At 32.9% G+C, this 14,821-nt stretch overlaps 2 protein-coding genes across 2 annotated transcripts; both read right to left on the bottom strand.

The window, feature by feature from the left end:
* Positions 1–862: 862 nt before the first annotated feature.
* On the bottom strand, positions 863–4,175 carry LOC133325206 (annexin B10-like). The gene is made up of 3 exons (XM_061533988.1): positions 3,458–4,175; positions 3,222–3,403; positions 863–919 (listed from the first exon to the last, which is right to left on the bottom strand). The coding sequence occupies exons 1-3, from the start codon at positions 4,173–4,175 to the stop codon at positions 863–865; spliced, it is 957 nt and encodes a 318-aa protein (XP_061389972.1).
* An 8,286-nt stretch (positions 4,176–12,461) lies between these two features.
* LOC133325205 (DNA repair protein XRCC1-like) lies at positions 12,462–14,551 on the bottom strand. The gene is made up of 6 exons (XM_061533986.1): positions 14,501–14,551; positions 14,241–14,438; positions 13,189–14,180; positions 12,898–13,094; positions 12,679–12,843; positions 12,462–12,607 (listed from the first exon to the last, which is right to left on the bottom strand). The coding sequence occupies exons 1-6, from the start codon at positions 14,549–14,551 to the stop codon at positions 12,462–12,464; spliced, it is 1,749 nt and encodes a 582-aa protein (XP_061389970.1).
* Between the last annotated feature and the right edge of the window lie 270 nt (positions 14,552–14,821).

Raw genomic sequence — 14,821 nt, 5'->3', positions numbered from 1 at the left:
TTTGCACATGAGGATTTTCTAACATATAACGCACCAAATATACTAAAATTCTGCAATTTTAATAGAAATCTTCTCTATACAGGCAGGTCTCTATATAATAAATGATGAGGTGTGCAAAATATTTTATTACAAATTCGTGATATAAGGGTACATAAGTACTAAAACGTACTACATATTTTACCATTAGTATTAAATGATCGAAGTTTAAAAACGTATTATTGTACTATTTACATTGGTTCATCGGGAGGATCGAGAGAATAGTACACTTTCAGAAAATACAAATATAAGTAAGTTGTACTCGATTTAGTAGGATAGAAGCATCAACGTTTTTGTTCGAAAGAAATGCGGAGTAAGATCTGAGATTTTCTTAAAAAATTTAAGATATAGGACCTATCATTAATCGAAATGTTTCAAATTTATACTTACAAGCATATTGTGTAGGTAAACTAATGTTTATTTCTTTTAACTATATAAAGATCCGCTAACGTCGTAGCGGGGCTATGCTAGTATATATATTGTAAGAATTGTATTTTTATAAATAGATCCATGAAGATCATTACCAATGACAATCGAAGTATCGGAAAATTAAATCTAAACTAAAACATTTGTCTTTGATGACCAAAAGTATTAAAAATTGCCAGGTCAACAACAGCAATATTCATCATTCTAAATTTAATTGCACGTTTTCATTAAATATTTTAGGTTTATTTTATTATTATTTATTTTCTTGTTGGCAACATCTTGCCAGTATTGTTCTCGGGCGGCGTTTTCTATTCTAACCAACATATGAAAAAATGTAAAATTTATTGAACAATATACAACAGTTTGTTTATTTTCGATAAACAATACCGGGAAAATTCCGTTAGGCTCCGCCAATTAAAGCTGTCAATATCTTTGTATAGTCGCCAGAAGTCTCATTCTGTAATAAAATTAATCTTATATTAGAATTCAATTATTATTCAGTACTATATATAAATCTTTAGTATAAGTCAAGGTATATTTATAGTCAAGGTATATTAATATAAAGTGGATGCATGATAAATAACAATATTATGGTTATATATTAGGTTATCCAGTGAGGGTAGCTGATATCAAAATTTTCGTTACTTTGAACTCTACTAAAAATATAATTTGTAGGCCTGTGTCTAAATTTTTGGGTGAGCACATTGTATGCGTACGATTTTAATCACCTCAAAAGTTTAAATCATGTATTTCAATGAATGTTACCAAATATACATTGCGTATCAATAGACAATGTTGTACATTTTCAACACTGACAATGAGTATTTCATTTTTTTTTTTTTTTGAAAATTGAATTCCAGTCATTGAAAAATGTGTGTTTCTATAAAAGTAATATTACAAAAATGTTTTTATCCATTCTCGCCGTATGCAATTAACACCCATGTCCTTGTGTATTTGGGTAATACGGACCTTTAACAACTCTCATAATGGCGAGAAGCTGGGTATTTTTTTACGCAATGCATTGAAGTAGGTTCGAGCCTTTATTATTAATGCTGAGAAAATAAATTATCTGTATTAGACAACATTTATATATTTTTACCCCATCAGTAACGTTGGCATAAAATGTCATATTCATTCATTTGAAAGGACAATGAAGCCATCAGCTGACCTTACTGTATAACCTTAATGAACATTGCTGCACAATGTTCAAACACAAAATAGTGGTTAAATTTTTCTTTTGAACCGATATGTGTTACAATTTAACCGAATGGCTAAATTAAGCAATATGACCTTACGTTCTTTCATGTCTCGTTTAAGATGAAACTTACGATAAATATTTTACAAAAAAATGAACAGATAATAATATGCACCTTATTTAATATACCTTGGTATATTAAAAGTCTGTACTTACATTCTGCATATCATTTGTAGTCATCATAAAATATGAACATATATGAAATAATATTCACATTAAATATAGACCAAATGTAAAATGGGTAATGTGGTGTAGCCAATTAAAATATAATTTGTTTTAATCAAAGACGTATTGTAAATAGATTTGTTTCGATACTTCAATTCGATTTTCTGTCAATAAAATAGGCATAGATCAACTATAAATGTTCGCTAATAATATATTATTTAAGTCATATTTGATTTTTATAAGTCATAATGGGTTTATTTAGGTAATAATGATTTGTTTCGTAACAACAAATCTTCTGCATTTCAAAATAATGAAATTGGCTATAAGGTCTAAATAATCTCAGATATGATAACAAACTTCTACAAATACATATAATTTATGTATATAAATTTATCGTAGGTATTAGTTAAACAAAAAATTAACCTAAAACGGCCTGTATGTGTTTTTTATTTAATTTCAGTTTCGATTAGTTCCTAATTAAAACTATATGTCCTATTTTTGTGCCATAATGTATATTATATATGTATATAGTCTTATGGCCCCACACACTATACTGTGTGTGGGGGCCATAAGTTCATCGGATTGAAAGGGGTTCGTTTTCAAAATCAAAACTATTTTGATTTTCATACTGCATGAAATTCACACACATACATTCCCAAACTGACACAAAAATACTAGTACTACTTCAAATGCTTTCATGCATGCCCTATAGTGTGTGGGGCCCTTTATAAGACCACCCCATTAGGTATGTCTGTATGTCCATATTTGGTAACAATCTTTACCAAATTTTACTTAAAAGAGCGAACTGAGATAGAAAATATGACGGTGTGTTACTGGGAAAATTTCTTTTAGAAAGCTATGAACTTTATACTGCTTTTTTATTTTTTTGACCCATGTCAAAAATATTTTCTATTTTGGGAATTTTATTCTTTAATGAGTTAAAAAATACATTTTAAGCATTTTAATTGAAATTAATAAGATCCTAGTCTAGCCAAAGGCGATCATGGCTCTTTGGCCATAATCGTCAATTAATTCACAATTCATTCAATTTACTTTTATTGAAATTACGTGATTTTTGCTGGATTATGAGTGTTTATTGTTTTGTTTTTTTTTTCTTACAAGGGAATAATTGCATCAATCTCAGAATAAAACATATTAATTAAAATTTGCAGTAAAAATAACCTGACAAAGCTATTAATCGACAACTTGGCATATGTATAGTTTCACCGTCCGCTATTAAGGTATATGTTGTACATGAGGATGAAGTCATATTTGTTACAAAATTTTGGTCATGAATTGTTATGTTATTTTATATAAATACATTGTAGATGCAACTTACCGTAATGACACTGTGTAAAGTCCTGTTGTAAATTCGTTCAAACTCCCGTTTTATTGTATCCAAATCAATCTCAGAACGAGAGACGATTATGCGTATTAAAGGACTATCATCTGTTCCAGCGCCATCCATTGCTTTATAAAGTCTATTTGCGAAGAATGCAGCTGGTGACTGTACACATTCGACTAACAAACAATTAGTAATTAATTATTTCAATATATCAAAGGCATCAAACATACCAATAGCCATCATGGCATCATGTAGATCATCCTCCATTTCATGCTTAATTGCTTGCTCTATTGTTAGACCTGTTAAATGCTTATATTCCTCAAAAACTAAACGTAATTGATCAAAACTGGCGTGAGACATTATACGATTAAATACTTCTTCATCGGTCCCCAATTTCCCTTCTCCTGCTGCATACAGCTCTGCGGCTTGTTCTTTTGCCATATCGACATCAACTATTCCTTTGGCATCACGAACGCCTGTCACGATGAGGGTTAAAAGCCGCCTGAAATGACCTGAAGTTTCTCCGCACATATGCTCAGCTAGCGGTCGATCATACATAGTCTCGTATACTGTCGCAATTTCATGTATTTCCTCATTAGATTTGGAACACAGAATTTCGACGAGAGTTTCTTCATCGGTTCCTATTCCTGCCATGCACTCATGCAACTGTTTACATAAGTACTCAGTGGATGGTGTCATGAGAGCTACCACAACGTCTTCAAATGCTCCACCCAGTTCGCTCTTCAAGTCATCGATTAAATCCCTATCAAAATCTTCTTCATATCTCGCTTTGATTTGTTGCATTTGAACATTATTGCGTGCAGTAAGAATGTCAATAATTTCCTGTTCATCCGTGCCCATACCCTTCATTGCAGCACGCAAAGCTTGGCTGTCGGCTCCCGCATCGAAGGGGTTGGCGGCCACTACGGTTGGTGTCGGCTGTACCATATGAAAAAAGAAAACGTAGTTGATGACTCATTGCAAAGTATGTAATATAAAAAATATTGAAATATTATTTGATATAATTATTTGTAAGTAGTCTATTATTAAAGTATAACACCATTTCAAATTATATTTATATAATATTCGATTTTACTTACTATGTAGTCCATGTGTATTTTATTGGATGTAATGGTGTAACCGTTAGTCTCTTAATACTAGCAGAACAAACAATGTTGTGCCTTAGAATCGATGTAGTTAACTGACACTGTTGTTGTGTCGAAACACCAATGAGAGGCGAATGTTAATGTTATGTTAATACTAGCAGAACAAACAATGTTGTGCCTTAGAATCGATGTAGTTAACTGACACTGTTGTTGTGTCGAAACACCAATGAGAGGCGAATGTTGGTAGTTTTCCCATTATTGTTCACATAGATATGATGTCATATGGCAACAGTATTTTGAGGTTCGTGGTGTCTCCCATTTGTGTTTTGTAAGTTTGATTCATGTTTTGAAAATATAGCAATGTTCAAGCAGAAAAACAATCTTATACGTATTATTTTGAAATCCACCGCAATTCGAAAAACGTAAACCTATGTTTTTCTTCTACCATCATAAGCTTTCAGGCGGTCGCGATTGCATTCTAAAATTCAAAATTTTTAAAATGGTGTATTATTATATGATAACTGGGAATAAAAAAATTAATTAGTTTATCTGATCTGGCTGTTCCACCGATAGGTTTAGCCGTATCCAAATTAGAGGGTTTTTAAACTAGAGATGTGTAGGAGGCCCCCGACCTCATCCACTTTTGGCGATAACAAATAGCTTACAAACTATTTTTATACCTACAGATTACAAAATGTTACCAAATACAAAATGTTACCAAAATCGGTCAAGCCGTTTCGGAGGAGTATTTATACGAACACTGTAATGAGAAAATTTGTATATCAAATACAAATTAAATATATTCAAATTTTTTATATACCGAGAATTGTCTAAATACAATTTTGCAGATTTTCCTACTTTCATAGTTCCTATATCTGCCGTTTTATTGCATGCATTTGAGAATGGCTGAGCTCGTGGGATTCGGGAAGTTAAAAAAAACTAGAATCACGCAGGATTCAACGTCACTTAAATGGGGCATGCATATAATAAAATCTTGCGAATCAAGAAGTCACGGTAATCACTTTCATGAGATATACACTAAACGAATCGAAATCACACCCATTTTCAATTGAAAGCAAAAATTGTTTTTCATTTACAGCCTTTTTTTCTATTTCGAATGAAAATCATGTTTTTCGAAAGCTATCGTTCGTTTTGTTGCATAGAATTACTTTCTGAATCGACTTATGCATATCCGTCCGTCTGTCTATGTTAAATTATAAACAAGGTATAGGGTGCATTTATGATCCCAATCATATGAAATTTTCATTTACTGAAATTGGGTAAAATCAGATTTGGATATAGCTTCCATATATTTTTAAGTAAATGGTACACCAAAGACCCAAAATTTGCCGATTGGCACAATATTTTAGGATATTACTGAAATTTGATGCGCATAAAAATCATATACACGTTGCGTAATTTTGTAACGTCCCATATATATATATATATATGAGCAATATTGCCAATTTTGCCAAAATATTGCAATGTCCTTTCAAATCACTCCGTATTACTGAAAATCATGAGAATGAAAGATAATGACAGAATATTTTGCATTGAGTTCCCATTGCATATAAAGTGCTATCCAGTGTGCTGTGTGAACGATTGAAGCCAATGGTCAATGACATCATCGGACCATACCAATGCGGCTTTAGACCTGGCAAATCCACCATTGACCAGATTTTCACTCTGCGCCAAATCCTGGAAAAGACCCACGAAAAACACATCGACACATACCACCTATTTGTCGACTATAAAGCCGCATTCGACAGCCCTATCCGCTCAGAGGTGTTTAAAGCCATGTCTTCGTTCGGCATTCCTGCAAAATTAATACGGCTATGCAGGATAACTTTAAGTGACACAAGGTCAGCAGTTAAAGTAGGAAAGGACCTATCGGAGCCCTTCAAAACCGAACGTGGATTATTCAGACAAGGTGACAGTTTGTCGTGTGATCTTTTTAACATCTTACTGGAAACGGTCATACGAGACGCAAAGGTGAACAGAAATGGCACTCTGAACACCAAACAACACATGTTACTCGCCTACCCCGATGACATCGATATAATGGGTCGAACATTGCGAGCGGTAACAGCCACCTTTGAACAAATTGAAAAGGAGTCTGCCAAAGTGGGTCTGACAGTAAACGTCGAGAAGACCAAGCTGATGGTATCAACGCGTAAGACGTCCAGTAGACTCGGACCAACTGTGGAACTTGAGAACTACAGCTTCGAAGTAGTTAAAACATTATATACCTTATATATTATATCAGAAGCATGGGTACTTGCGCAAGCACATGAGGCAGCTCTTGGGCTGTTTGAGAGAAAAATTCTCCGAAAGATCTACGGGCCGATCTGCGTCGACGGTGAATATCGGCGTCGATTGAACCACGAGCTTTACAATTTATACGTGGACATCGACATAGTCAGTCGTATTGAGCTGCAGCGGCTACGGTGGCTAGGTCATGTTGTGCGGATGAATGAAAATGCCCCAGCTCAAAAGGCATATAAAAATGAGCCTACTGATGGTTCCCGTAGAAGGGGAAGGTCACGAATTAGATGTAAAGACCAAGTAGAAAACAACATCTTGGAACGTGGTCTTCCAAATTGGTGGAAATCTTTTTTAAGCTCGGCTTATGGAACAACCGTTCTGTAACAAGCCAGCTAAGTAAAGTAAAGCCCACCATAACAGATATTTTTCTGCAATTAAAGATTTTTTAACCCATTTAGAAAATTCGCAGCTATTAAAGCTATTAAAAAGACTTAAAACTGCTAGTATGAAACCTTTTCAAAGATTTGCGACTAAGCCACTCATTTCATAGTCTTCGTATCAAAGTAAAACCATCAAAATGGGGCTTACGTCTCTTATGTATCATTTTTCAAAACTGTCACTGTATCTAACTTTAAATGATGCTGACAATTTGAAGCTCAATTTTGAGTGTTTTTTTTTTTTTTTTTTTTTGAATTTTACTTCTAGCTTTAATAAACGTAAACAGGAATTTCTAAAAATCGATTATAAGATTATTGTAGTCGCAAATCTGAGTAATTTGATATATATTTTGTGTATGTAGTATGCACAGCTTCAGAGTAAAACTCATCCAAAGGTGAACATATTGTGCGATCAAATTTCTAAAAAAAAAACATTTTTTTGGGGCCACATTTTTAGATCTGTCAATTGAATAATATGGATGAAATAAAATCTTATTCGTTAAAAATCCATGTACAAGAACGGCGGAAATCCAGTTTCCGCGAAATTTGGCAATAAATGTTTTTGAATATCGCGGATTTAATTGCATTTCCATTTCAATAAATGACTTTATATGGATTTTGAACTTTAGCGAAAACAGAACTTTAAAAACCTCAGCAGAAAGAGAGATGTACCCAGTTTATCTCAAAAATGGTGTGAGCTGGGTCATCCATGGTTCTTAATGGAACGCATTGAAATAGGTATACATCGATATATTTTTTAGGGTGCACACCGAAATCGTATGCGCAGTAAACGCATATGGACTTTTCGGAAATTATTCGCGTTTTACGAGTTTTGGGTGCTTCAGTGCAACATCTAGTACATCTTAGGCGTCAAATTAAATTTCGCAAAATTTCTATTTATAAACCCAAAGATTTATCGGAAGTGTATACTTATACACAAGAAGTGATTATTTTTATATACCCTAACATTTTTTCTGAATTTTTTTGTATAAAATCATGGTATAATAATAAAAGGTAACAGCAAGTGCTGTTGTACAGAAAACGATACAACAACCACATGGAAATTTGTTGTTGAAAGTTCTACTAGTGTCAACTCATTTGACAGAAAACTGTAAACAAACAAATTATCATCAACTTATTTTTATTTTGAAAATGAAATATTTTCGAATCGTCAAAATAAAAATTGGAAAACATGAATGAAAATCTATCTAATTTATATTTCTAATGCTTCCACATCTTTCCTTTAATTGAGCCATTGCCATATATGTATATGTGTAACACATATGAAAATTCTGGGAATAGCGAGTTATTCCTTCAAGAAAGATTTGCTTCCTCAAACTTTCCCAGCAGGCAGATTGAGTAAATTGAATACGGGAGCACATTAATAAAGAACAATTTCAAATTGTATGCGTTCCCAATTTTCCTGTTGGGTGATTTTTAAAAACATAATTTGTCAAATTCATATTGACACTAGTATTACGGTGGAATCAAATCAGCTGGGATTTGCTGTTGCCTTTTATAATTGTACCATGGTATAAAATTTAAAAAAATATATATGTATGTATATGATGACATTATTTTTTCGAACCAAAAACAAATAATTTTCTTCAATATCTTGTTTTGTTGTCGCTGTAATTTACAAACCACTCGTGTGATTTGGACATCTTTTGATTCATCATGGTCTTAGATTATGTATATATATTATACACTTCGGTATTGTCTTTGTGAATATGCATAGAATCACTTTGTAAGTCGATTTATGCATGTCCGTCTATACATTGTCCTTAAATTGTAAACAAAGTACATGTCCCATTTATGATTCGAATTGGATGAAATTTGGCACAGCTCATTTATTTGGCCCAAGGATAAACCCTATTGAAATTGAAAATTCGGTTCAGATTTAGATATAGCTCCCATATATATTTTCGTCCGATTTAAGGTAAATGGTGCACCAAAGTCCTTATATATCTTTCGATTTGCACAAAAGTTGGAACAGCGTACTGACTTAAGTCTAGAATGATGTGTGCTAAGTTTCGTAAAAATCGGTTCATATTTAGATATAGCTCCCATATATATTTTTGTCCGATTTAAGAAAATGGTGCACCAAATTAACTATGTATCTTTCGATTTGCACAAAATTTTGCATAGCGTACTGAATTAAGAGTTGAATGATGTGTGTTCAGTTTCATGAAAATTGGTTCAAATTTAGATATAGCTCCCATATATATTTTCGTCCGATTTAATGTAAATGGTGCACCAAAGACCCTATATATTTTTCGATTTGCACAAAATTAATTGAGTCTAGAATGATGTTTGGCTAAGTTTCGTGAAGATACGTTCAGATTTAGATATAGCTCCCATATATCGACGCCTCCGAACCATAGTATGCTAAGTCTGAAAAGTGAGTTTTTCAGTGGAAGCTCTCAAAGTATGGAAGTTTCTTATATCTTACGTACCATGCTAAGTACATTTTTGCTTATAACTTTGGTTTGGATAATTACCAAAATTTCAGAGAATTTAAATTAAGGACCGTAGTAAAAAAAACGTAAAGAGCTTTAAAACATGCTAATTCGACTTAGCATAATACTATGGTTCGGAGGCGTCGATATATTTTCGTCCGAGTTTACATAAATGATGCACCAAACTCCTAATGTTTTTCCATTAACAGGAAATTTTGCACAACGTATCAAATTTGGACTTGATTGACGTTTTTGTTTTTTTTTTTTTTAATTGTGGCAGATGCAGCCATAGGCTTCCATATGGTTTTTGAACGGGTGTCTGATTGAAATTAAATTTTCAACAGAGCGGCGTACCGAATAACGCGTATCAAATCGTTTTCTATAAATTTGTCCAATGGTACGCAGACGACTCTTAATCGGCACGTACATAGAATGCACGTACATTTTAGGACAAATGCAGGGATCGGGAAACAGAAGATATTCATTGAATTGTGATTTAAATCAAGTTTTTCTCTGACTTTCCCTTTCATTTCAAAATTCTAATTTAAATTAAGTTCTACAATACATAGCTCCCGTCCATTTGGTTTATTACTCAAAAGGATATTGCAAAAGCTATGGTGAAATCCCATTTTAATGATATTGCAAGCTGATGGTTTCCAAGACAATGAATTGTATATTACTTGTTTCCTAGACCCATAAAAAGTAACATTTTTATATTAATTTCTACACTAATTATTATTAATATTAATTATTTTCATTTTTATTATAAGTAACCTTATGAACTAGATTGTGCTATTTTGTAATAACGATAATGAAAATCTTTAAATTGTACATATCGGACAATCTATTGAGTGAGGAGCACTCTAATTATGGTGGTTTTATAGAAATTGTGGTATCAAAAATAACAAAATATTAGCCAGCAAAAGTATGAATACCACTGGAGAAAACCCATGATTTAGAACAAGAGGGTTATGATAAGCAGGAACAAAACGAAGTTCTGCAGTTTAGCGAATCAGATACTATGAGCAAGCTGTAGAAGATGAAAAATGTGGATGGGTATCCATGTGGAGGTAACTAGAAGCGGACTAGTGCCTAGAATAGCGGCATATAATGGAAAAGAGAAGAATGAGTACAACAAGCGAAATCAGTGAAAGCTAAACTGGAGTCTGATGCAGAAAGATATGATTTTTTTATTTTTAAATTTTAAAAAATACAAAGATATGAATTCTATGTAAGTCCGTATACACAAAAGTCTTCATCTCTGAGGAAGTTAACATTAGTGTTACTTACAACATATTTCCATGTGGTGGTTGTATCGTTTGTTGTACAACAACACTTGCTGTTACCTCATAGTGTTATACCAATGGTGGGCAAAATTTCTCTTAAAAAATATTTAAGGGAAAATAAAAACAAGAATTGTTCTGCAGAATTTATTTAATTTAAAAATGTTAACACATAAATAACATCTTAAGAAGTTCAAAAAATAAATTCATTAAAAAAATTGCGAAAAAAAATTATTAAGGTTTATTTTTGTTTTAATAGCTCTGTCTGTTTACTCGATATTTGGTAACAGTTGTTACCAAATGTTTACCCAAAAATCCAGTAAAAGAGATTCAAACGAGAGAGTAACTTTGACAGTTCAAAAACAACAAACTTACTGGAGTTTACGGAAAGAATTTTGTGCAGTAAGATTTTGCAAATACTCGACTTTATACACTGACTATCGCATATAACGAACGTTTTCCAAATTTATTTACTGGGTATAACGAATGGCGCAAAAAATGATGGGCTAGCCTTATAAAAATATAAAAACACGTCATTATTAATGTTATTACTTTAATTAATATATTTTTTGTTACAAATCCATTGAAAAGTGGATTAACATTTTTATTTTAAAATAAAATTGCACCTTAAAAAACTTTGCGATATAATGAATTTTTCGCTATAACGAATGGGCCTGTCAATATATCAACCGTTAAACCGGGCGTTGACTGGCGCAAAAAACAATGGGCTAGCCTTATAAAAAATATAACGAATGGGCCTGACAATATATCAACCGCTATACCGGGCGTTGACTGTATTTTCCATTCACACGTCAACCATGTGCGTTCGATCGGTGTAAATCGAAGCAATGTTTGACGTGTGTGGTACGGTTTTCACACCGATTTGGCGGTGCGCACACAGATCGAAAAAAATGGAAAAAATTATTTTTTCGTTGTGCGACACGCACTTGTTTGACGTCTATTTTATGAATACGTGGTTATTATATGGAAACATTTAGATTTTTAGTTTCGTGACACTATTGGTCGGTTTCAGAACCTACAAGAATCTTCTATTAATCGATATTGTTTTCGATTTTAAAATAGCGACAACGTTTTACGATTCGTTATTATATATCAGCTTTTATTAATTTATCTTTTCAAATGTATGAAGGGAAAAACCAAAAAAATATTTCGATTAGTTCATGATTCTTGCAGATTCGTGAACAGAGCAATATATGTTTAATCCAAGTAAATTCAGTATTTTATTTTTGATGTCATCTATTTTCATTTCCAAAATCTGGTCGCCTTACTTAAAAGTTTTAAGTTAAAACCACTCATAAAGAAGGTCGTGTAACGCGAATAAATATAAAATACTTAATATAAACAGAAATAAACTTGTTTTATGTAGTTTTTATTTTCATATACAAAATAAATTTTATATTTTTTTCGATTTTTTAATTACGTAATATAAGGAAAATATCGCGAAACTCACTATATTTTTTAGATATATTAATGATATTTATTTTCAAATGTTGACAGAGCATCTTGTATATTTACCTATTGGTGATTAGCATTACAGAACACCTACTCTGTAGGGCTAATACTAATGTCACCAGATGGTTTTCAGTAAACGACAGTACCTAATAGTAAAATGAATAATACAATTTTCCAATCTGAACGTAACCGGAATTTATTAACAATATTATTAGACAATAATATGAGTAGATGTTTGTCGTTTGTTTTCTAAGTAAAATTCTTCATCAGTGGAGACATCATAAATGGCATCCGATGATATAACTCCAGTTGTAGGTATTCTAGCTTTTGGATCTTTTACCACAATCTGTTTATTTTCTATAAAACAAAAGTAAGTACATTAGGAAACTACAATATCTTTAGCCACACTTAAACATTTTTTGACTTACTTTCTTCAATTCGCTTAATATCGTCGTCAGTATCACTATCGGAAGAAGATACCATTGCATCCGTTTTAGACTGAGATTTTGATACATGTTCATCTAAATCGTACAGAGACAATGTTTCATTTCTTTCCTCCGATTCACGTTTATTAGTTAATCCTGTCCCATTTTCTAAAACAAAAATTATATTAATTACATTAAATAAGTATGTTCTGTTTCAATTACCCCTATCCGAAGTCTGTAATGATTCATCAAGTACCTCCTCATCGCTTTCGGGTTTCGTTAATTCCGCACTGTCTAGAGCAAATCGTCTCCAAGGTATGTATTTTTTATTATTGTAACATTTTTCTATCCATGACCGTGTTACAATTTTGCCCTTCCCTTTCACCTGGTTATATTTTGGTGTATTTTTAAAAGCACATCTAAAGTAAAAGTATAGTATTTATTAGATATTAAAGATGGGTGACATTCAAACTTTTGTAGGAATCTTTATAAATTGAAATGGACCGTACATACATTAAATGAGTGCAAGTATTGTCCCAGTCTCCCTTGTATTTGGCACCTAAAGCGATAGCCTTGCTTCTTAAATCTGCTCGATCTGGGTTCTGAATTCCACTGATTACTAAAACTACGCCCTTCAGTAATTGGTTAAATGGCTTATATTTTGCAATCAAAGGTTTGCACTTCTTTGCTGGTCTCATATTGGGCGAACTTGGACGTTTCTTTACGGACTCATGCTTAGGTGTGCTAGACTCAGCACTTAAGCTAATATTTGGTTTTGTCGTTTGGTCAACCTTTTCCTTTTTATTATCGCTTACAAGTCGCGGTGTCCTAGCATCAAGAGATTTCCTTTTCTCTCTTTGCTTTAATTCTTCTTGTTTTTTTGCATCAAGCCTTCGCCTTTCTCTTTCGGCGTCTATTTCCTTAGCTAGACGAGCTTCTTTCGCTGTATTCTCAGTGTCGTCAGCTGCACCAAACATCAGATCATCTCTATTGCGGTCCCGTATTTCAATTTTTGTGGTATCGCAGTGTCTATTTTTTATTGGTTTTTCAGGCATTTTTTGGGATTGTTTAATGATGCTGACATTTGTTGCATTGCGTATGGCAGCAGCCGTGGACTGTTCATTCTTATCTTTATTAGTTTTCCACCGACTGAATAGGCTGGAAGATCCATCATTTTCAGAGTCTGGTGAATCTTCTCGTAATTTAAATTTTCCGATTTGTATAGAACTTGGCTTACTCTGAACCTCTGTTCCTATAATTTTGGCCCCAGGAACCAGCCCTGAAGACTTTGTAGTGTTGTTAGGTGCCACTTGTACTTTAATAAACGACAGCCCATATTGAACGTGTTTGTTAAATGGCTGCGTGCAAATTATTTTGATAAGAGACCAATTTTTTTCAGCTACACTTGGAACTAGAGCTTCTGTACCAAAGCATCTTACCCTATTCGAATTGTTTGAGTTTTTGCTTTCAATCGGTGTCATAAATGAGCATGTAATTAAAATTTCCTGAAATAGCAATCAATATCCTTATTTTGTTGGACTAATGCATATGACAATTGAAGTTACTGTAAAGTCTTCAGGAGCCGCTGAAGATTTTCCAACCAAAACTTCAATGAAAGCGGAATGCTCGTTGCCAATATCTATGCCAGTTATCTTCTGAGCTTCGTCCAATTCAAGTATAACATAAGCAGACTTCTCTCCCACTGACTTAGTCTTCCATTTCTTGCCTTGTGAAGGCCTAATTAGGTTTTCCGCCGAATGTTGCTATAGCAAAAATAATTAGAGAACAATTTCACAACATTGGTATGTAGATATAGTTTACATACGTCATCTTCACTGCTAACTTCACGAATTCTTGAAAATTTTGCAAATGGCATTGTCTTATTGATAAATTTGTAAAAACCGCGCAAAACTATCTGTTTCTCTAGGTTCAAACTACGAGTTTCCTTTGCGAACAGGAACGATAGCAAATGTATTTTTTATGCTGATTTTTTTTTCTTTTAATTATTTTTATAATACTTGATATGAATTATAATAATTTATGTTTTTATAGAATTTACTTGGATGAATTAAAACGCCTTCACTATAGATATATTGTGCCGTAAACAAGGTAGAACAAGGTGCATAAATAAAATAACAGACTAGAG

Source organism: Musca vetustissima, unplaced genomic scaffold (genome assembly GCF_032173495.1).
Source record: "Musca vetustissima isolate MV318-11 ecotype Yass unplaced genomic scaffold, APGP_CSIRO_Mvet_v1 utg718, whole genome shotgun sequence".
NCBI classification, from domain to species: Eukaryota; Metazoa; Arthropoda; class Insecta; order Diptera; family Muscidae; genus Musca; species Musca vetustissima.
This window is presented reverse-complemented; position numbering and strand designations above follow the sequence as displayed.

Bases quoted from the DNA above. Each gene is read 5' to 3' on its own strand.
- LOC133325206 (XM_061533988.1), bottom strand. From the start codon at position 4,175: ATGGTACAGCCGACACCAACCGTAGTGGCCGCCAACCCCTTCGATGCG. The intron at 3,404-3,457 runs GTATGTTTGATG...ATTGTTTGTTAG, and splicing joins TGATGCCATGATGGCTATTG to TCGAATGTGTACAGTCACCA. The intron at 920-3,221 runs GTAAGTTGCATC...ATTTTATTACAG, and splicing joins CTTTACACAGTGTCATTACG to AATGAGACTTCTGGCGACTA.
- LOC133325205 (XM_061533986.1), bottom strand. From the start codon at position 14,551: ATGCCATTTGCAAAATTTTCAAGAATTCGTGAAGTTAGCAGTGAAGAT. The intron at 14,181-14,240 runs GTAACTTCAATT...TTGCTATTTCAG, and splicing joins CGGCTCCTGAAGACTTTACA to GAAATTTTAATTACATGCTC. The intron at 12,608-12,678 runs GTAAGTCAAAAA...TTTGTTTTATAG, and splicing joins TATTAAGCGAATTGAAGAAA to AAAATAAACAGATTGTGGTA.